At 40.8% G+C, this 21,202-nt stretch overlaps 1 protein-coding gene across 2 annotated transcripts in view; it reads left to right on the forward strand.

Annotated features, from left to right (window-relative positions):
* OLFM4 (olfactomedin 4) overlaps nucleotides 1-21,202 on the forward strand; it is a 47,737-nt gene that overhangs the window by 13,727 nt on the left and 12,808 nt on the right. Inside the window, exons 1-4 of one of the 2 annotated variants that reach the window (XM_068182271.1) lie at nucleotides 5,174-5,301; nucleotides 11,635-11,724; nucleotides 13,954-14,031; nucleotides 17,557-17,709. In XM_068182271.1, the coding sequence (XP_068038372.1) occupies nucleotides 5,248-5,301; nucleotides 11,635-11,724; nucleotides 13,954-14,031; nucleotides 17,557-17,709 (375 nt within the window). In that variant the 5' untranslated portion in view covers nucleotides 5,174-5,247. Of the gene's footprint in view, nucleotides 1-5,173; nucleotides 5,302-11,634; nucleotides 11,725-13,953; nucleotides 14,032-17,556; nucleotides 17,710-21,202 lie in introns of those variants that run through there. The other variant, XM_068182270.1, reaches the window with a different exon arrangement.

The following is a 21,202-nucleotide window of genomic DNA, read 5'->3' on the forward strand; positions in this document are numbered from 1 at the left end:
TTTCCTGATGACTTTCATCATGCTAAAATTTGTGGAAAACTGGATGCTGCACAATAAATTGATGCATATTGTGAAACAAAAGCCTTTCAGAAAACATTAAGAGCCATATGCTCCTTTTAGAGATATGGGATGCTGCTTTAAAATGTGACTTCCTTGCTGTTTGAAGACCTGAATTGTCAAAGCTCTTGGCTACTTACATTAAGGGACCATAAGGATTTGCTTAAAGACATTGCTGAATTGGGGCCTAATAATCTGCTTTGATATACCTTTTTTAGAAGGTCCCTAAACTACGTTAAGACTGCCCGGGACTCCAAGCAGAGTCTACTGCACTGTTGGGCTGTAGCGTGAGTGGCAGGATCTAGACTTCAAAGATAAGGGTAATAAATACCCTTTGCTCAGTCTCTTTTTTCATTGAGTTATTTTTGATGCACACAAAGGGCATTTTGCAAAGAAAGTGAAAGAGGACTAGATGCTAATTTTCTTTGTCTTTAAGAGTTGGTCTTTGGGCCCTGATCAAACCAGTGGGGAGATTCTTATGAGCCACAGGGAAAGTGGGTGCAGGATCCCACCTACTGCACTCAATTTGCTTGCAGAAGCTTTCAGGAGAACATCTTGAATAGAAGTAAGCTTAGTGAGAGTGGCACAGCTCCACCTGACATTATATTGACAGCAGGTGGCAAATGTGGATGGAAGTGCCTGACAATTGCTGAATTAAGCATACAGTCCCTTCAGCGTCAGCAGCTGTGTGATCACTGGGGAGTTGTTTGGTTACATGTGGTTTTTTTCACATCTGTCAATTTAACTAAATTGGTGGTCTAAATGAATAGTGTCATGCACAGGAACATTACATGGATTTATGACAGCTTAAATGTATAGCACCTAGAGGTTTTGGGGTCCATGAAGCAGTGAATGGATTTCAGAAAAAGCATGTTTTTCATCTGTGGTAGACATAAACTTGATCCATTATTCAACATGCTATGCAAAAAAGAATTGCAGATTGGATTCACAGGGCAGTCTTCTGGCATTTCAAAAAGAAGAAAAAGGAATTTGAGAGAAAGATTTATGTTTGTTGCCTCTTTTTATGATACTAGGAAAGGAAGTCCAATTTCCTCCTAATTAGATTATAACAGGTGCAAGCAAATCCAACGGGAGGGAAGCTGCTTGTGTTATAGATATAGTGCATTTGGAGTGAGTGTAGCAGGGAAACAGGAAGCATCTCTCAGCCATGGTTTTCCCATGGTACTGTCTCAGACCTGTCACATGCTCTGCCATCAGATAATCCTGTTACTGGGCTTGGAGATATGACCTTACCCTCAGGTCAGGTGGCTGAGTTCAGCTGAACCAACTGGAGAAGCAAGTCCCCTTCTGACACTTGTTTCACACTGTGCTTTGTTCCTCTGAGAGCCGTGTTGCCTCAGGTTCTCCTGTTCCATCTTGCACACTCTGTTTCTTGGAAGCTTGGGGCTGCTGCTTTCAGCCGTGTGGGAGGCGCTGCAGTCCTCACCAGTTCTTGACTGCTGATCCTGCCTCAGGTTCTCCTTCCCGCCTCCAAACCAAAGAGGCAGCAAGAAAAGGATAACGTATCCTGCATGCAGACTTTGCCTCCTCCATCCTTGTAAGCTGAGGTGTGAGCAGAGAAGGCTTGAAGGGCCTCACATTTTCTGCTGTGCTGCCATGTTGGTTCTGCCAACACAGTGGGAGGCAGAAACTTGTAGAAATGTCAAGTATGGCCACAACTTGCTTCTCAGAGATTTCAGGTTGTCTTGGTGTGTAAAGATGGTAGAGTTTTTCTCCTTTCTCTTCAGGCTTGCACTGAGCAAGCTCTATTGACATGCCTCTGATAATGAGACTGGAGTCCAGATGGGCAGAAACTGAACAAGTGGTGTAAGAAGATGGATGGATGTTTCACTCCTGTTTTTAAGCAGTCCAGGGAGCAATGTTACTTAAATTAAAATGAGAACTAATGAGTTGAGAAACTTTAATTGCATTTTAAAGGAGGGGCAGATTTTCTACTTTCATTTTGAGTCTATAACTTAATATATAAGAAGGGTGAAGATCTACTTTTTAATTAAACAACTGAAGAGATCAGAACTGAGATCCTAGTTGACTAGGATGCTAATGCTGTTCTTTAAAAACTGCTAATGAAAAATATAGAGGATTAATTTATTATTATTGTAAAGGAATGCACAGAATTGTTTGTAATGGAGTATTTAATAACTTTCTTGTGGGAAAATTGAACTATTCTGATATAATGTGTATTTTGAGGAAACAAGGTAAAGTATGTTTCTGTGTAAATACATTTTACTATTGCTTCAGACTCTTGGTGAGATCATAATGATAAAGCTGCATAAATACTGTCACAAACTGGCAAAAACTAGCCTGGCAGGAAATTTCAAACCTAATGGCAAACTTCCACAGGCTATAGAAAATTAGTAGCTGTACTGCTAAAATAGCCATTGCAAGTCTAATGGGAAGAGGACTGAGTTTTAATATGTAGACAGGCAGATGGGTCCTTGTCAGCTTTATGGTGTGACACTCTTTTACCTTTAGGGAGAAGCTGAAATCCAGACTGTAAAGAAAAAATAGGGTCCAGAGGCTGGATCTGTGGGGAAAAATACCCAACTTTTTTTTTCTTCAGATTTGCTTTAACTATTCAGAATGGTATGTGAACTGCATTTCTAGAAATTAATGGCTAAATAACTGAACATTATAATTCCTTTTTAAAATCAGCTTTGGCTTTTCCCTACTTCTCTTTCCTTTTGGCCATAATTTATAATTTTATCTGGTGCTACATTCTTACCTGTTTTTGATATGTGTTTTGAGGAATTTCTTCAGGCTTGTCTATATCAACAGCAATGCAGTCTCTCAGCAGATGCACTAATTCCACTGACTGGGTGTCATCTTTTTGAGTTAGCTTAACTCCAGTTGGTGTGGATTTAAACTATTTCAGACTAAGCCTATTTTGAAATAAGAGAGCCTATCCAAATATTGTGGAAAAACTTATTTTTCTTTAAAGCTGACACCAACTCAGTTTAAACACACTTTGTGGTGTAAACAAGCCTGGGAGAGCATACCATATGTTTTGAATTACATTTGCAAGCTCTTGTGAGTACTCCAACTCATGTTCATGTGCAATTCAACCTATAGCAATTCAAGATGTTATCACTTCCCCACCTTCTCTGCTATTTATCACAGTCGGTCCATCAGAAGTTCCTGCCAGAGTGGCAGATAGCAGACTGGAGCACCAGCTCATTCAAGCTCCAATGAGAAGTGTACTGTCTTAGCACAAACCTGGATTCGGTCATGAGTTACACTGGACTGTGAAGTGGAATGTGATTGAGGATGCAGTTCTGATGTTTTGACTCTTGTTTTGGGGTTGCTAAGCTGTTGCATGGCAGCAGATGGACTCCAACATAACCACTGCTGGAGTGAGATTAACAAGGTGCAACACTTTGTCAAGATGCCTGAGAGGTGGTGTGGCTCAGTACCTCACCTGGTACACATTATAGACTCATATTCTTTCTCCTTCCTTGAAGTGATCTTTCACGGTGTCTTTGATATTTTTCTGTAAAGGAATCAGGTTTTTCTTGGGGTCAACAAGCAAGGTTATTCAGCCCCTGCTCTAGGTTAATTTGAATATCAGATTCCTCTGGATGCCAGTGAGGCTGTTCAGAATTCTGCCAAAAAATAGTATTCAGAATGGCTTCTTCTCCTTTAACCTTGTTCTCAAAGCAACAGCAACAAAAAATTGTTCTGGTCCCCCCGAGTCTTAAAAAATCATTAAGGCAGGCATTAAGCTCAGACACTTGAAATTTGGCTGTATTACAAAGGACTGAAAATAAGACATTTGCCCTAGAAAATGTCTTAATAGAGGGGTCATTACCTGTGCTCTCTCTGTGACTGGATTAGGCTCACTGCAGCTGAGGATGGATTGGACTAATAAACTCTGGAGCCCACAGAAAGTCTCCGGTAGTCAACAGCAGAGAAAGCAATCAGGGTGTGTGTTACAGTGTGAGCGTTATTGGAGGAAAGCTTGCCTTGCTCCAGGGTCCCCAGGGCTGCTTGGGCAGCTCTATTTCCTTCAGTTGTCTGAGAAGTTGAGAGCTGGTATGTTAATTTGTCCTGAGAAGCAGTCTGAGTTGCATAAGAGCAGCGGTAGGTGACACAGTGCCTGTCCATCCTGAGGTTTGCAGAAATCTAGCATGCCACTATATATGCAGTTCAGGTCAATCAGCTGCAGAGAATATCTCTGAGCATGACTCCTCTTTGTGCTGACCAAAAAGCACATTCTTGTGTGGGCCATCTATTTATTTCTGGGAGATCAGGCCTGCTTTGGCATTGCTTGCTGTTACCATTATGCAAATTTTGTATCTAGTCAGAATGGATCATTGTGTCCATTGCAAAGCCCAGAGCACACGTGTCCACTTCTACAGGTACTGCAAGACAGAACATTTGAGCAGCTTATAAAACCAAATGATGACTTTCTTTTCCAGTGTCAAGTGTTATTTGGGTGTGAGCTTTCTTTTCTCTGAGTGATGAATGTGGCTGAAATGAAGGGACTAGTCGAGAGAATAGCAGCTGGTCTGGTCTATTTGTACAGCCAAGCCCCTGTACAGCCTGTCTGACATGAATAGACCAGGTCTGTGCCACGAAGTGTTGGGCAATTTGAAGATAAAATGGTCACACCTTGATCCTGGATGTAATAATGCCATGATGATGCAATGTTCCAAGGAGGCTGAGTGAGTAGGTGTAGGATTGGTTTAACTTTTGTGTGCATGCCACAGGAAAGGGATGAGAATATTCTCCTTTCCTGGGATCAATAAGGCCTTTGAAATGCATGCTACAGGCCTCTTTAGGGATATTTAACATTAATGTGAAAATATTCACAATGCTAAAGGCTAAACAAAGCTGCAGCTGTATCCAGCTGATAGTCTATAGGTTTCCTCATCTCTTATTTCAGCTCAGATATTTTCCATGTCATCTTCATTGGGATATCTGGCTGAAGATGAAAACCTGAAGGAGGACCTTTTTTGCCACCATGCCAAGCCCAGAAGGTATTGTCAATTGAAGAGAAAGTGTTCATTAACATTTTTGGTGTGACTGAACACTTTGTTATTTGGCCTATAGAGAGGGAAGATATTCTCTTTGAATACTTTCCTTCTCACAGATACGTAGAACTATTATGAAAACACATTTCTCTCATTACCTCCTTAAGCTGGTCAAGACAACCCTGATCTGAGATTCAAAATGGGTACGAAGAGTAAAAAGGAGAGTGCCACAGCTTTCAGACATGGGGTTATTGTGGGGATTATTTTTATTTCTTGTCCCTTAGCTCTGCATATTGAGGTGCACTTTTAATCATGGGGTTGCTAAAACTTGCTAACTCCAGGCTGGGCTGGAGCCACATTTCCTGTTCACAGAGCAGCCAGGGCTGCTGGTGCATAAGGCTGGTGCTGCTCTGCAACTCGGCAGAGGCAGCAGTTTGCCTGAAATGTGCAGAGCCATAAAAAGCATCTGGGAGCCTTTTCCCTCTGGCCAAGTGGCTGCATTTATATTCACCAGCCACAGGCATGTGCAGGCATTAGAGAAATGGCTTTTGCTTTTTTTAATAAAGATCTTATTTTTGTTGGGACTTGTGGTATGTGGAACAGATGTTTCAAGGACCTTTCTGTATTAAGCCTTTATTATATAGGTGCCAGTAAGTGTTTGGGTTCATATTAGTGACTCAGATTACATCTAGGCCATATTCCTGTGTTCCTTGGGACTGGGACATATGTATGAAGGACAAATATTTTTTTGAGGGAGTAAGATTTCTCTTTGCTGGATACACTTTCGGGGGGAAGAGACAGAAATAAGTGCAAGACTCACAAGTTTGAACTGCAGTGTACTGAAGTGCTAAGCAAATAGCTGCTCAGATGAGAAGAAAACCATTATTAGTTTGAGGTCTTTTCTAATAGTGTGTCAACTTTTACTTTTGAAAATTATTTATCCACAACATAATACCAAAGTAAATAATTTATTTCAGTGTCATGCTGGGTTTATTTCCAAGATATTTCCAACTGCTCCTTTTGAAGGAGCAGTTTTCTGTTGTCAGCAGTAACATGTCCCCTGCCTTGTCATTGCCCCAGGTGGTTGTTAAGCAATTATTCCTTCTTCTTTAAAAAAAATTGCATGCAGGTTTCTCCTGCCTTTATACATGTGGCTAGCTGTCCATGGAAATCTATTGTAATCCCAAGGCAGCTGTATACTTTCGTAACCAAAATGTCCTCTAACATTCCTTCTCCTGGATGTTTTCTTCTGCCTTCCTTTGCCATGCTCTATGAATATACACTCTTCTCTGGGTTTGCTCTTGTTTCTTTTAAGGAATTAGTTATTTCTTCTTAAGCATCCTTGAATGGGAATTGATTCTCATTCACCACCCCAGCATATTCTGGTACTGCTGTCAGTGTCTCATATATACACCCTTATAATCCTCTTCTAGATTTTGCTTTTCATGCATTTTGACATTCTTTAACAAAATATACCAGTTTTCATGTATGCTCTTACCATTTTGCCATCCACTCTGCCTTCTGCTTGTTGTCTTCCTGTTCTTCCAGACCAGGACTATACTTTCGCGGTACCTTTTGGCATTGAACTCAGGCAGATTATGGTTAGACTCAATTCATTTATCCAAGAGTCTCTGGATTGCTTTGTTTCAGGGTTACAAGCTCTTTTGCCAAGCCACAGAATCTGTGGTCAATGATCTCTCATGGTTCTGGCTGGTAGCACCTCAGCTGCTGTTTTCCTGGTCTTATGTCTTTCTTAGTGAAGGTCTTTCTTTTTTGACATTATGGATAATTTTTTCTTCTTTCTGTTTTTGTGGATGAATCAACCCAGTTGGTGTCCGTGGCATTTTTAAAGATGTAAAGGAAATTTCACCCTTTCTGCAACTTCTACTCAGTTTCTCATTCTGCTCCAGGAAGATGCCCCTTTCCTCCAGTCTCAGAAAACTAAGGCTCACCCTTACTAACATAATTTTTAAACTAGGTGTTAATATTTCCCATACACTTTATTTTGAACATGGCCCAGAGGGATGTTTTTTAAAACACTAACCTGCCATTCTACTGATAAAGGGATTAAATGCAAGTATTTGCATAATGTCTTCCAAATAGATGAGCTTTATGATAGATGACACCAATATATATTGCATAAAAATGTGAATTGCTTGGAGAGGGAAAAAGTGCAAGCAATTTGTAAAGAGATTAGCAGAGTAAAACAGGTCTGTGTTGAACACTGGTATCATGAAATAGATGGGATTTCATGATGACAATTTTTCCACAACACCTTAGTGAAGAAAGCTGACCCCCCTAACCTCCTTATTTCACTACAGGATGATCCTATAATCAGAGACAACCAGACTCATTATTTTCAGAAAAAAACACATTCAGAAAATAAAAAGGAATTTTAGCTGCTATGTTCTTGTATCATAGGATGAATTTGAATTAATATTTTCTCCATATTTTTGGCTTTACTTTAGGAATACATAGATTGGTGGGAGGAGGGATTTAGCGAGCTTTAGGCAAGCTTTGCTAAATCCACAGTATAGAAGGTACTGGACGACATGCACTGAAATGCTGATTCCACGAGGCTCGAAGTCTTATCGCGTCTGCAGGCAAACAGTAGAAATGCTTTTACATTAGACTTGCAAAATGTAATGTGCAGCGCAGTACTTTCTGTCTGAACTATTCTGGCAAGTTAGCACAGGAAGGTACTATATCCTACTTTGGATTCAGTGATTTTTATTTTCTTGTTTTAAGGAAGTGCAGGTCATACACCTGTCCTGGGAATGTACTGAACAATTTAGAGAGAATTTGAAATTGTGACATCAGCTGGGATAAATATGTGTGGATGCTTACTTGATAGATAGAACCACCAAGATACATAATCTACATTCAATTCATCCTGTTTTTGGCCTAATAAGCCAAGACAAGTTTTATCTTTTTTTTGGCCTGCATTTTTGTGTGTTTAATGTCCCTGTTCTCTAACAGTTGAATGCCTCTTAACCTTGTTAATGCATATAATTGCAAAACGTGGCTCTGAGGCAGGGAAATACTATCATTTCCAAATGTTGATGGGAAACTGAGATGTAAAAGGTTATGTTCATACCACCAAGCATGATCAAGTAATACTTGACTCCTGTGACTTTGGATTGAGCTTTAGAGAGCAGATGATATGAATCGCCTATCTCTCTGTTAAATAATAATCATTATAATCTCTGCTGTAATAAAATCAGTGATAAGATGGTTTGAGAAGGGTTCTGCTGAACAGGTGTCTGAGAAACTTAAGTGTGCTTTTTGAGAGGGTATTTTTTGTATCGCTCCCACTGAAATCAAAAACAAGGTCTGTTGCAAAAGAAGGGACTTTGCCCTGAATTGCCCACTAGGACTGTTGCAAACAAGGAAGTACTGGTGAGGGTGCAGCTCTACCAAAAGAAAATCCTTGTATTTCCCTGTTTTCCCCAATGGAAATTCTGAAGTAATCACAACTTTCCTATATGATATATAAATAAAGTTTCTCGTCTCTAAAATGTAGAAAACGAGTCTAAGTTTTTTTTTTTTTTTTCAGATTAAGAGTGCTACATAGATTCAGAGAAAGTATTTTTATTTAGCATTAATTACTCTTCAATTAGGAATAAAAATGTAGGCCCCCATTGTCTCTGTGAGGTCATGTGCAAACACAAATACTGCGGAAAATGCCAAAGCAACGGATTAACTGTCATTACTTAACCAATATTTGCTTCCTATCTTGGAACTGCCTTTTAAACATAAAATAAAAACTATTGAGGAACTTTTATGCTTTGTGGGTGATTTGCAGTCCCAGCCTCTGGAAAGAACAGAGACTCACTGTTCTGCTCAGAAAACAGGTTTTTCTCCTGATTAGATATCAGGCTCCAAACTCTATGCTGTGTCTATGCTGAAAGCACAAAGGTGCTTACAGAATATCACTTGCTTGCTGCACAGTGGAGCTTGTGAGTGTGGCCATGTGGGCCGCAAAGTAGCCCTCTTTATAGCCAGCAGGACTTGTGGTGCCTTAGCAAAGCCAGTGATGTTGTAGGTGCCATGGACAGCTGCCTTCGGGCAGGTTGCAAGCATGCTAGTAATCTGGAGTCTTCATATACACACAGGCATCTGTACTGTGAGCTCAATTTACCTGTGTCTCTGTGTTGTGCTTTCCCTTGCTATTTCATCTGTCATGCTAAATGCATTCACCCCTTGGAATAATGCCTGGGCCTCAGGAAAAGTGGCCTGTTTGTATGCTTCTCAGAGCTTGTTCCCTTCTAACAGCCCAGTGGTTTCCCTTGTATCCACATCATGAAACACTTGTCCTCTTGGATCTCTTCTGGGCCCTTTGGTGCTAAGATATGATCATTACTTTTCTGTGTGGCTTGGTGTGGGCCTTTCTTTTTGTTTGGAGCATCAGAAAGAATGTGATGCATGGATTGAAGACTGCCAGGGTGGCATTTCTGTAACAAGTGATGTGATAGAAGGGCTTATGCCAGGAGTTGGAGAGCTGGTTAGTACCAGGCAGGGCCAATAAGAACCAAACCCTCATCCGTGACACCTTTTGGGAGTTGATCTATTTCCAGAGTTTCCCTTGGTTTTGTGTGGAGATCAGTTGGTTCACTCAAAAACACCCAAAACCAAAAAACAACCAACCTCTGGGAAGCAAGTGGCAATTCTGCAATATCAGGCTATCACAACCTGAGAGAAGAGCTACCCTGGTGGGCAGCATAGGCTTACTGGTTGTCTGCAACGTGTATGTACTGGTTTGGACCTGAACTCTGCTCTGATGTGGCCAAGGAGTTTTTCTTATAGTGCAAAGGATATTTCACAGCCTTCAGCTGCTCTGATAGGGGCCAATCTGCTTCTCTTGGAGCTCAGGGCTTTATTCCTGACTGTACTTACAGCATCAATCTCTCTATTCCCTTGACAGCACTGTGATTTACATAGGAAAGCACAGCACTGTAACCTGAGAGGAAGAAGCCTGGATTCATTTTCTTGCTCTACCAGCATGGCTCTGGTTCTTTTTGCTTACATGTTATTGCATGCCTTCCCGGTCTTGTCGATCTTATATTGAATTATTAGCCATGAAATCCTCCAGTAGAGATGCAGCTTCTGCTGTGAAAAAATGTCTTTCCAAGAAGCTATTATATCCTTACCCTGCAAGATGCTGCTGCCAGCCTTGTGAATATGTCAGGAAGCTTATGCTTATGCAAAGCTGTGGTTAAAAACCATGTTACTCTTATGGACACGGCTTCTCTCAAGAGTTTTCTAGTATGGATTTGCCCTAAGCCTCAGCTTTCCCATTGCTACCTGTAGCTGATAGTGCTATGGTAATGCAAGGAAGCCTTAAGAGTTCCTCACCAGGGAGATGAGTTTCATATGAAGCAGCACTGCTGTTCTTGCCCTGACCTCTGCCCACCAACTTTGGAAAGGAATAAGAGTCTCCTAACCCCTTTCTTCACTTAGGCATAGCTACAGCCTTTTGTTACTGACTCAGTAGAGCAACTAAGGCTGAGAGAATGAAGAAGGAAAAGGATGTTTTGTCATGGTTATGTTTTGGTCTGGAGACTTTTTTACAAGTGTATAGATATAGCCATTCCCTTAATCCCAACTAGAACCTTCCTTCCAAACACCAAACTCATTTTCCTAATGATCCAAAAAACTCAGATTTTAGTTTCTTCTGCACAGGAGGTTTGCAGCTGACTCTATCAAGGTAGTAGCTTTTTGGAAGTGGAGAATTCCCACGATGGGTTGGGTGCTGTGGAAACTACAGGCAGCTAGCTCTCACAGGGTGGTGTGGCACAGCTGGGGAGTGTGGGGGCCACAATAATTGCGTGTGACCTTTTTTCATCTCTCTGGATCAGTGCTCTAAAGACAGGACAGTGAATTGTTGTGGTCGGGTGGAATGCAGCCCCATGGAAAGAGCAGGCAAGTAAGCACAGATGGGTACACAGTGTTAATGCACGAGTAAGCATTAATGGGCACGTAGTGTTAATATATGACTCACAAACCTTCTGGGAACGAAATGGGAGGTAGTCTGTGTCCCACCTGTGCTATGTGAGAATCAAGGGAACTGAAAAGCTGTAGAGACATCTGTGTATCTTGCTTATTGGCAAAGGTCTGTTGGCCTTTGGGAGAAGGGAAACATGGTTTTGGGGTGTGAGCAGGCTAGCCTGACCTGCTTTTTTCTCTACATGTAAGAAGTAATAAATACCACAATGATGTGTATTGTCTGCACAACTTTGAAGGAATTGTCAAAGAATCTATAAGAATTTTTACGACTGCGTCACTGTAAGGGGAATGTCTGTTGACCTCTTGTAGCAAATAAGCACCTGATGTTCTATAGAATCAAGATTAAGTTGAGATACTGTACCCCATGGAAAAGATTTCCTGTTAGAAAACTGGATATAGTTAGTTTATGATGGTAACTCATGTGTTCTTTGTATGTTAATAATTTGCTTATTATGAGTTTATGACATCACTTATCGAAAACCTGTAAAAATATCATGTAAGTTCCTTAAGGTTTGGTTGGGGAAATCCCCAGACTGTACTATAAAAGACACCTTTTCTCCCTTTGTTGTCACATCTGCAGGCTGAGAAGATGAAGTACACACTGGTGGCTGTGCTTTTCCTCATGCAGGGCATGAGTGCTCTGGCTGAGATGATGGCAGCAACAGGAGTGGTAAGACAGGGGTCTCATAACCTGAGCTTTGATTCCTTCTTGTCTTCTTATGTAGTTTAGTTTGATGAAAATTCTTTTAAGGTTACTGGAAAATTATTAGACAAATATTGAGGTCTCTGCATGGAGAAAGTTTAAAGTATTCCTCCATCCTCCTCCCAGCTAATGTGTAGGGACTGGGTAATAAATGTAAAAGTGAGGCACAGGTTTAAAGTCAGAGTCAAATTCTGCCTTTGGTTAGATGAGTGCAACTCCCAGTGAGGATCTGAGTGGATATTAAATGCTCTGTGTAGCTTCTAATTAATTAGCAAGGGCTTATAGCAGGAACAGATCCACATCTTTGATGTGGAAGGAATTGGGAGGTGGGAGCTTTCCCAGTTGCATGATTGCTGTCATACTCTGTGGCTGGGCACATGAAAGCTATATTGGTTGGTTATTGTTGGGTGCTCTCCATCTTCCCTAAAAAACTGTATCTGGTTGGGCAAGAGAGAAATTCAAAGCAGACCAAATAAATCAGAAAAACCCCCAAAATAACCCCAACCAAAAGCTACATCAAATTCAGGTGGGAAGGAGAAATCTTTGAAAAATGCTTTTTTAAAGCAAACAATTATATTAGTGAAAGAAAGATAGTTTTGATTTTGTACCATCTTTTTTTTGTTGTTGTTTTTTCAAATTTAAAATGGGGGTTCAATTTTCAGGAAAAGAGTTTGTGACTATCTTAAGAACTTTTTCAAATGAAACAAAGCATTTTGGTTTTGTTTGACCAAAAATGTGACTGCCTTTTTGGTATTATTTAAAATTGAGAAAAAAACATTTTGGCTACCCATAATTCTTTCTAATTTATCTGGTTTATTCACCAACCAGAAAATTCCTGTATGCCCCAGTTATGTTTTTTAAAGTTTGGGAGTGTTGTGGATGGAGGCAGTGAAGTTAGCACCTCCTGGGAAGGTGCTTTTATCTGCTCAAGGAATGAAAAGCTGCAAAATTCAAGATGGAGGTGTAAATATATGTTGATAAGCTGAGGATAGAAAGCTTAATGGGGGAGAAAGTCCTCCTTAGTCTGCTTAGATTTAAGCTAGTCTTCAGTTTGTGTAATTTGCACAATTTGAGATGCTCTCTGCCCTAACACTGTTAATTGCTACCAGCTGCCCATCATGCTCAGTGTAACTGTATGAGCACACAAGTGCCTGTTTTAGAGGGTCTATTTGACAAATTGTCCCACCAAGCTTGTTTACACTGTGTCACTTAATAGACCTGCCCTTTGCCGGCCATTTGGGTATCCCCACCATCCCCTGGGTCAGGAGCAGGGTTCGAGCTGGGATTTGGGAAATGAAGAAAGACCCAGCAGTGAGTGTCCTGTTGCAGGGGAAGCCCATTTGATGCTCTGTCTGTTACACCATTTGACATTGAGGGTGCCTCTCTCCAGTTCCCAGTTTGACACAGGTTTTGGTGATCCCATTACGGGTGACAGTGTGCTGCATCATGGGAACGCACTGTGCTCTTCACACTGTGTGGGGCTGTGTCAACCCCCAGTATGGTGTTGGGGTGACAGCTGCTGTCCTTGCTGTGGCAGGAAGGCAGGTGTTAGCCATGGATGGTAGTTAAAGGGAATGTACATATTCTTATTGCATAAAAGGCTCCCAAGGTGCATCTGGCTGTATCCTTGGCAGTGTGGTGTCTTCTCCCGGTGCTTCCTCTCCTTGGTGGGATGCTGTCACCTCCATAGTGCTAGTAGCAGAGTGGGATATGTTTCCTAGCCATCACAGCTCACAGCCTGACAGTTTGGTGTGAAAGGGGCAGTGAGTCCTCTGCTTAGAGGCTGGGGCATGAGCTGGGTGGTGAGAAGGGGACATTCCTGCTGGGAGGACAGTATTCTCTGGATTTAGGGCAGCAGGGCACGGCACTGTCCTTTTAGACTGCCATGCAATCTGCCACGGCTGCCTGTCACATCCTCGGCTCACACCTCCATGACAGGCTGAGCATCCCCTGCCTTGCTCTGGTCACACAGAGCCTTTCTTCAAGAAGAGGTGTCTGTGAAGTGACACTGTGCCCTGGGAAACTGTCGCCTCAGTAGCAGATCAGAAATTTTACAGTTGCTCAGGATAGCTCCCATAATAAAATCAAAGTGCTTTTGAGCTGCAGGATGGGGGATATCTGTTGGGGATGGGGGATGGTGCCATGTGCAGAAAATCCACACTAAAAAAAAAAAAAAATCTTTCCTTTGCTTTTCAGACTGCTCATCTCAGTACGATGCTTCCATATGTGACTCAGCCTAGGAATACGAATGGCAAGTTGCTCACTTCCCCAAAGGTATAACCATTACTATTCTTCAATATAGTCCAGAAAAGACAAAATTTAGGAACTTGTGTCCTTTTCTTTAAATGTTGCAGAGTTACTTAGTGATTTAACTCTGACACAGGTAAGCCAGTTGTGCTGCCTGGAAGAAGCGTTTATGTCTTGTGTATCCAGTACTTTAGGAAGTAGTGAATCTCCAAAATCATTACTGCTGTTACTCTGTCATTTAATGCCTCAAGTAAGATCCAAAACTTTGGCATTAACCTTGTAACTACTGAACTGGACCACAGACATGAAACAGATGAGGCCCTGGGGATTTAATGCCAATGTGGCAAACAGTTTGGTGATTACAGTCTCCCTGAGGAAGTCTTCTCTCATAAGTTGCTGGTTGCGAGAAAATCTTTATTCTCCCTGTTCTACCTAATTAAAATATTATCAGCTATTTGGTGATGGACCTGAATCTTATTTCCCTGCCTTCTGTTACAGTGATTAAGTTCGTGGTCTGCAGATTTCACAGTTCATTTTCTTTCCCTCTATCAGTGGCTTTTTAATAACACGTTCGCTTTGGAGCAGATTCAGTGGGTCACAATTGCTCTGTATGGTCCTGCAAATTGTTGTCAAAAACAGAGTTCATCCAAAGCACATGTTCAGCTTCACATCAGATCTTTTGTCCAGGCAAGCCCATTGTGGCCTATTGGATGAGTGGAGTGGCCTCTTCTGAGACAGAGTTGAGTCTCTGGCTCCAGCAGAGCATTTAGAAAGTTTAATGGAGTCGGGTTCTCTTTCAGAGCCTGATTTACAGGACCCACATTTCCTTGCCCATCTGAGGTGGCTTCTGTCCCTCGTGTGGCCCTGCTATGTGCTTTCTGTGGATCCCATTCTTTGTCTTAGGATGAGCAAACAGCTGATTTAGAGCTGTGTATGTCACTAGGCTACAGTGACAAATTTCCTGATTTTCAGAAAATGGAGTAACTGCTTGCTCCTACTCCCTTTGTTAATTTGAAGGGATGTGGAGAAGGAACATTTCTCATAGCTTCAAATACATAGATGTAACAATTTTTCAGAGTAAAGTGTTGCTGTCAAGTCCTTGCTGTAGGCTAGGACAGTTTGCTCTCTTTTAAGCGTTCTGTATAAATTATTAAACTTTAAAAACTGTACAGCTCCATCAAAAGTAGCACTCTCTCATGTATTTTTCTAGAGGATGACGAAAGACATTTTTGTTACATGGTTGTCATTTGGCTGGTATTATATTTTGATTGAAGTACTTTTTGACTCAAGGGGCTTTTAACTAAACAATGCTTCTTGGTCTTGGCAACATCATGATCTCAATGTTTGTAACGTCAGTGGAAGAATGGAAGCAGTTCTGTCTGCCCAGGCTGCTTCCACTCTTTTGCGGAAACTGTTGGCTTCAATATAAGCAGCACTTACTGCAGTGAAGCTCTGCCTTCAACTCAAAGCTCCCTCTTTACTCAAATGTTAAAATATAATGATTGTTTTTCATAGGGAGGTTAAAAGCACAAGTTCAAGGTTTTTTTGGAGATATCTGAATGCATTTATGATTTTTTTTTTTAGCACATGAAATAGGCAGGGTAAGTCTAGAAAACTGATTGGTATAATGCAGTTGAGACTGTGGTTTACAGCAGGGTGTGTAATGCATATGAAAGAATAGCACACACTATTGCTATACAATGTATAGCATACGCTCTCTTGTAGACACATACTCATATTTGTGTTTCACACAGAGGAAACAGAACACAATACTTTCCACACAAAAATTAGCATGCTAGTATGCAACTGTCTCAAGCTCCCATATACTCACTAAGTCACATTTATTTCTTCTTTTGGTCTTTCCCATCTGTTCCTTTATTGCTGAGCAACTTGCCTGCCATCCCAACCATGCCAATGCACTGAGGACTCAGAGGTGTAGAAATACCTAAGTGACTTAGGAACTAATTTTTCATACTAATTTACATACTGATAGCCATATCTTCAAAACTATGTGGAAACTTAGATAAAATGTGTTCTTAGTGGGACTTTCAGAAGTGCTTTGGTAACCTGCCTGGCAGAGAAATCAATGCAAGTTATGTGCTGGGACATTCTGGAATGCCATGAGATACTTCTCTGCTTCCTTTCACATTAAATGTCTTCAGGAATCTGAGTGAAGTTTTAAGACCCATGGTGCTTGAATAACACAGATAAAATGGCTTTTCATGCTTTTTTTCAGAATGATATTCATGCTGTTTGTTGTGGCTGCAGTAAAGAGGTTGCCAGAAATGTGAACTGGGATCATTCCTGCATGCTGCTCTTCTCTTTTTGGGCTCACAGATCAAGACAACTTTGGTGCTGGTCATCACTGTGTGTTCTGGGCTGGTTTTTCAGGGAGGAGTTGAAAGCACTGTGGAAAAGCCAGGGAAGAAGTGCTGAAATGTCAGCTCTCAGGACATAGTTTTGTTGTTTGATTTTAATTTTTAAGAGGGAAAGAAAATGAGAAAACACATGAATAACCCTGGGATTTCTGCAAGGCAGAAGTGATTATAGAAAGAAGTGTTTTTAAAGAACAAGTCTGTAGCTTTAAAATATGCAGCTGCATTGAAGTATGTGCCAGAATATTTTAAAGTAACATCAAATATCTTTATTAATAAATTCGTGATAGGTTTATGAATTGGAAACATTTTGTGTACAAACAAAAAGAACTGTCCTGAACACACTCAGTATTCAGCCTGGTGTTTATAGACTACAGTGTGCCTTGGCTTTGAATTATGGAAAGATCAGGGGGTGCCAGCCCTGACCTTTCTGTCCCTCATGTGCATTGCTTGGTGATGATGCTGTGAGCATGCAGACAGCTGGGACAAGGCAGTTCATGGGCAAGAGCTTTGCCAGCTATCCATAAGGATGGATGGGCGGGCTGTGATGTGTGGGTGTTATGAGCAATATTTTGTAGCAAAATAAGAATCTCTACCCTAGGCCAAACCTGCATATTTAATTCATCACCTTTCAGTGGTGTATAATTAAATGCACATGTCTGTTTGCTGTGGCTGGCTGCAAATCTTCAAATGAAAGATTTTTTTTTTTCAAAACATTCCCTGTTACTAGTTCTATTTTAGTGCTTGCCTCTCTTTGGATGTAAATGACTAAATTATTTGTCCAATTTATGTGAACAGAATAGTAGCTGTAAGACCTAACTTGTTACATTATTATTTTCCTGCTGTTGCCTGCTTTTCTATCTGCTGGAGAAGTTATTTCATTATCTTAGGAACATTGTCCACAAGATTGGGAAAGTAAGGACTATTATATGTCTCCATTTTTTCCAATGGTAAAATCTTTAAAGCAATATTTAACTATTTTTAGAGAGATTTGTGAGGATGAGTAATAAAAATTGCTAGATATATTGAGTTCCTGGGAAAAAAAGGTGAAAGATGACTAGTAAGGAAATTGTTGATTGCGTGATTTGCACAATTCATGTTATTGCCAAAGATTATTGTGTACTGATTCTAGAGAAGAATGTTAACACTTTTTTTTCTTACCAATTTGTTTTTGTAGCTCTTTACCAACGTGTCCGGCTCTGTGAATAATGAGGGAACTTGTCAGTGCTCTGTGTACCTGCCAGATACTACCTTTCCAGTGCAGAAGGCTGAGCAACTGGAAATTATCGCCACAATGCTCTCGGAGAAGTTTGAGGCAGAGCTTTCTAAAGTAAGGTGTTCTTTTGTCTTAAAAATAATTGTTGTATCTTTTCTGAAGAATGGCTGCCTACAAAAAAGTACAGCAGTCAGCATTTTACTGTGGTGTGCCTTTGAGTGGGAACGAGAGCTCTGTAAGAACAAGGAGAAAGGTGATTAAATCTCTAATCTTTGACATGGTAACATGTCATACATTTGAATATTTTCAGGTCTCTTTTCTAGGCCTTTTCAGCTAGAGACATATGGTATGTTTTGGAAGAATGATTATGTTTTTCCTCTTTTGGCTCAATTTTATTAGTTTGTGATTGCTACACGATGCTATAGGAAGCCAAGCCTCCTGCTCTTTCATGTGTTATTATTTGTATCAAGCCAGCCAGATTGTGAGAAGGCAGTGAAGGGAAAGAGGAGAAAGGTCACCACAATCCAGAGTGAAGATGTAGGTGAATAATTGCCCCTTCACTGCTTCTGCTCTCACAGGGAAAAATAAATAAATAAAAAAATTCTTTTCAACATCTAAAGCTGTGGCAGTGAGACTGCTGAATTATGCATTTCTGTTGAAGACAAACACTGCTTTGGTTGCTTGTTGCATGAATTGAGATCCATTTTTTGAGGAACTCGGGCAAACCTACACATGCTGAAGTGCACTGGGTGAAGCTGCCTGTGAAGACAGGAGTCTGCCTTTGACTTCTTATGATGGATAAATATTCAGGATTCAGACTGGGTGTCCAGCAGACAGTCTTCTCTTTGGAAACCAAGCATCTTAAGAAACAAAGTGTCCTTGAATTAATCAGCAGAAAAGGCAAAGCATTAAATTATGAATTCTAATCATAAATATTCATAACCCTCCTCTGGTATAATCAAGAACAGATAAGAAGTTGTGCATAAAACCCACAACAACAGGCGTAGGATCCTGTGGTAAGTTCTTTCAGTTCAAATAGTTTGTTTTGAAAGAGCTGAAGCTAACAGTGAAACACATTTGGCTGTCAGCAGGCATATGAAGGACAAACTGATGTAAATCCTGCTACCTCCAAGTGCAGGAGTTACCTGATCCCTTGGAGCATGCAAGTGCAGCTCAGGGTTAATGAGCCATGACAATCCCTGAGATTTCAGGTCCCCATACTGTTCCCACTGTGGTCAATGCCAGCATTTGAAAGTAGCTGTGCTGGGACAGGATGAGGGGCATGATTCCTAGCCAAATATTGGCATGATTCTTTGAGGTGGTCGTGTACCACCTTTCCCAGTCTCTTGTGCTGTTGTAACCTATCTCTTACTGGTATTTTACTCAGAATGGTACATGTTCCCTTTAGGCTAGTGCCAGGCAGATATGGGAGCATCTCAAGTGCTGCTTGAGCTCTCTGTGAGGAAAGCCTCAGATCTCCAATGAATTCAGGCATCTTGCTCATATAAAAGCACAGGTTAGTGCTATAGATACCTAAAATTAGGTGTCCAGATATGTAGCTGAAACTCACCTCTAAATTCAGGGCAAGCTGCGTCCCCACCCTAGACTTTAATGTCTAGGCTGTCAGCTGGTGTCAGCTGCTGTGACTGTTGTCACCCTTCTGTGCCCAGCAGTGTACCACAGTGTAGACACTGACCTCGACTTGCAATTCTTGCTGCAGACAGTGAAAATTCCTGACCTAACTCAGGCTTCACTGAATTTCATCCTGTCGAGGCCAATCAGCCAAGCAGTGTTACAATACATCTAGTTGATGCGTGACATATACTTTGGTGTGATATGGGCAAAGACACACTTTAGGTCAGAAATTGAAATGAACAGATTGAATTTTGGTATAAATTGATGTAAGACTACTCAGTTATAATGTTCTATTTTTTAAAAGACAGAAGAGAGTTTTTGAGCATTACCTTATTGATATCTGAACTTAAGTATTCTGAGATCCTGTAATGTGTAAATTTCCATGCTCAAAAAATCTTTATCTTTCAAATTGTAGAAAAAAATGCTTCTTATATAATTCTGTATCTTAATTCAGTCATGATAATACAGTATCACAGAGGCCAGGAAATAATGAAATGGAGGAAACCCAAGCTTTCAATATTGATCATTTTTAGAAATTATTATGAGCAAAATCCTAGGGAATTGCATTCAGAAATAACCTAGTCTCACCACAGAAGTGGGACTTTCTACTGAATGCTTCCTTTTTGGCTCTGAGAATCCATGCTTTTGTTGCTCTTCTAAAACACCCTCTGAAGCTCATGGGAACTTTTCCTGGATTAGAGCTGCAGGATTGGACCCTCTTAAGGATGCTTTCCATGTGCTAAAAGTCCCAGATAAACAGCCTGATTGAATCATTAACCTTTTGCCTGATTGTTGGCTAATTCAAAAAGCAAGGGGGTCCTTTTATAGAATCAGCAGGCAAGGAAGCGTGCAGATAAAGAGATGCTCTCATGTGCCAAGTGAGTACAAACCGTAGGCTGAAAATACCAGACTAATTTTTCTTCTGTAACATCAACCTTTGCCAGCATAATTATGATTACAGAGGAAAATTAACCTTTTAAAGCAAAGTGGGAATTGGCTGTTCCTCTCAATAGGAAGGGGGAGAGGACAATTCTATAACAGTGGTGGATCAGCACACAATCACAAGGAGAGAAAGTGTCTTTCAGAACATGGCTCAGGATGACCACAGCATTCTCACTTAAGAGAAACAGGAGCAAAAAAACCCCTGCTTTTCAAAACAGGTTAACCTGCAATGGAATTCTTATCCATCTCGGAAGACAGACTTCCAGCCTTGCTTCTTATGGATCTGTAGAGGTCAACCTGCTTGAAGCCAGTGTCCTGGACTGAGTGATTTTAAAAAGTTGCTGGGTTTGTAATTTCTTATCTACTCTCATTCCTCCCACGTTTTTTCTTTGGCATCTTCATCTTGCATCTTTGTTCTCCCTTCTGTACTCTCCAAATATGTGCTGGAGAAGTGTCTGCTTGCATGCTGCAAAACCTGTTTTGATAAATACCAGTTGCAGGTAAATGACACACTAAATGAGCATTGCAGATTTTTCCTGCCCTTTTCATTAAACAAAGGTGACAATGCTTGGAATGAGGAAAAACTGAGGATTTTTCCCCTTACATATGCCTCATATGGTTCCATTTTCTTCCCATAAAGGGTTAATCCAGGCCCTATGCACTTATCATACCCTACTTTAGGCTTTTATGAAAAATGGAGCAGCAATCGGTACTAGCTATTGATCTGTATCCCTAAAAATAGGATATGCACAGAATGTCTGTGCCAGCCTGTCAAGAGACTACAGTCAGTCACTAGCAGGTAGATGCAGTAGAAGAGCAGGGATTACAAGCTGCTTAAATCTATCTGCCAATCAACAGAGCAATATAGTGTTCTTTTTTCAACTGATATTTCTAACCCAAAGAAACTCCTAAACCAGATTTGAGCAGGTGGGAATCTCCACACAGAGCATTGCAGTGTTTAACATATGTACTGGATTTATCTGCAAAAGCAGTATAGACCTGGTAGTACAGCACTGCTGAGAATTTTATT

The sequence above is a fragment of the Anomalospiza imberbis genome, chromosome 2, assembly GCF_031753505.1.
Source record: "Anomalospiza imberbis isolate Cuckoo-Finch-1a 21T00152 chromosome 2, ASM3175350v1, whole genome shotgun sequence".
NCBI classification, from domain to species: domain Eukaryota; kingdom Metazoa; phylum Chordata; class Aves; order Passeriformes; family Viduidae; genus Anomalospiza; species Anomalospiza imberbis.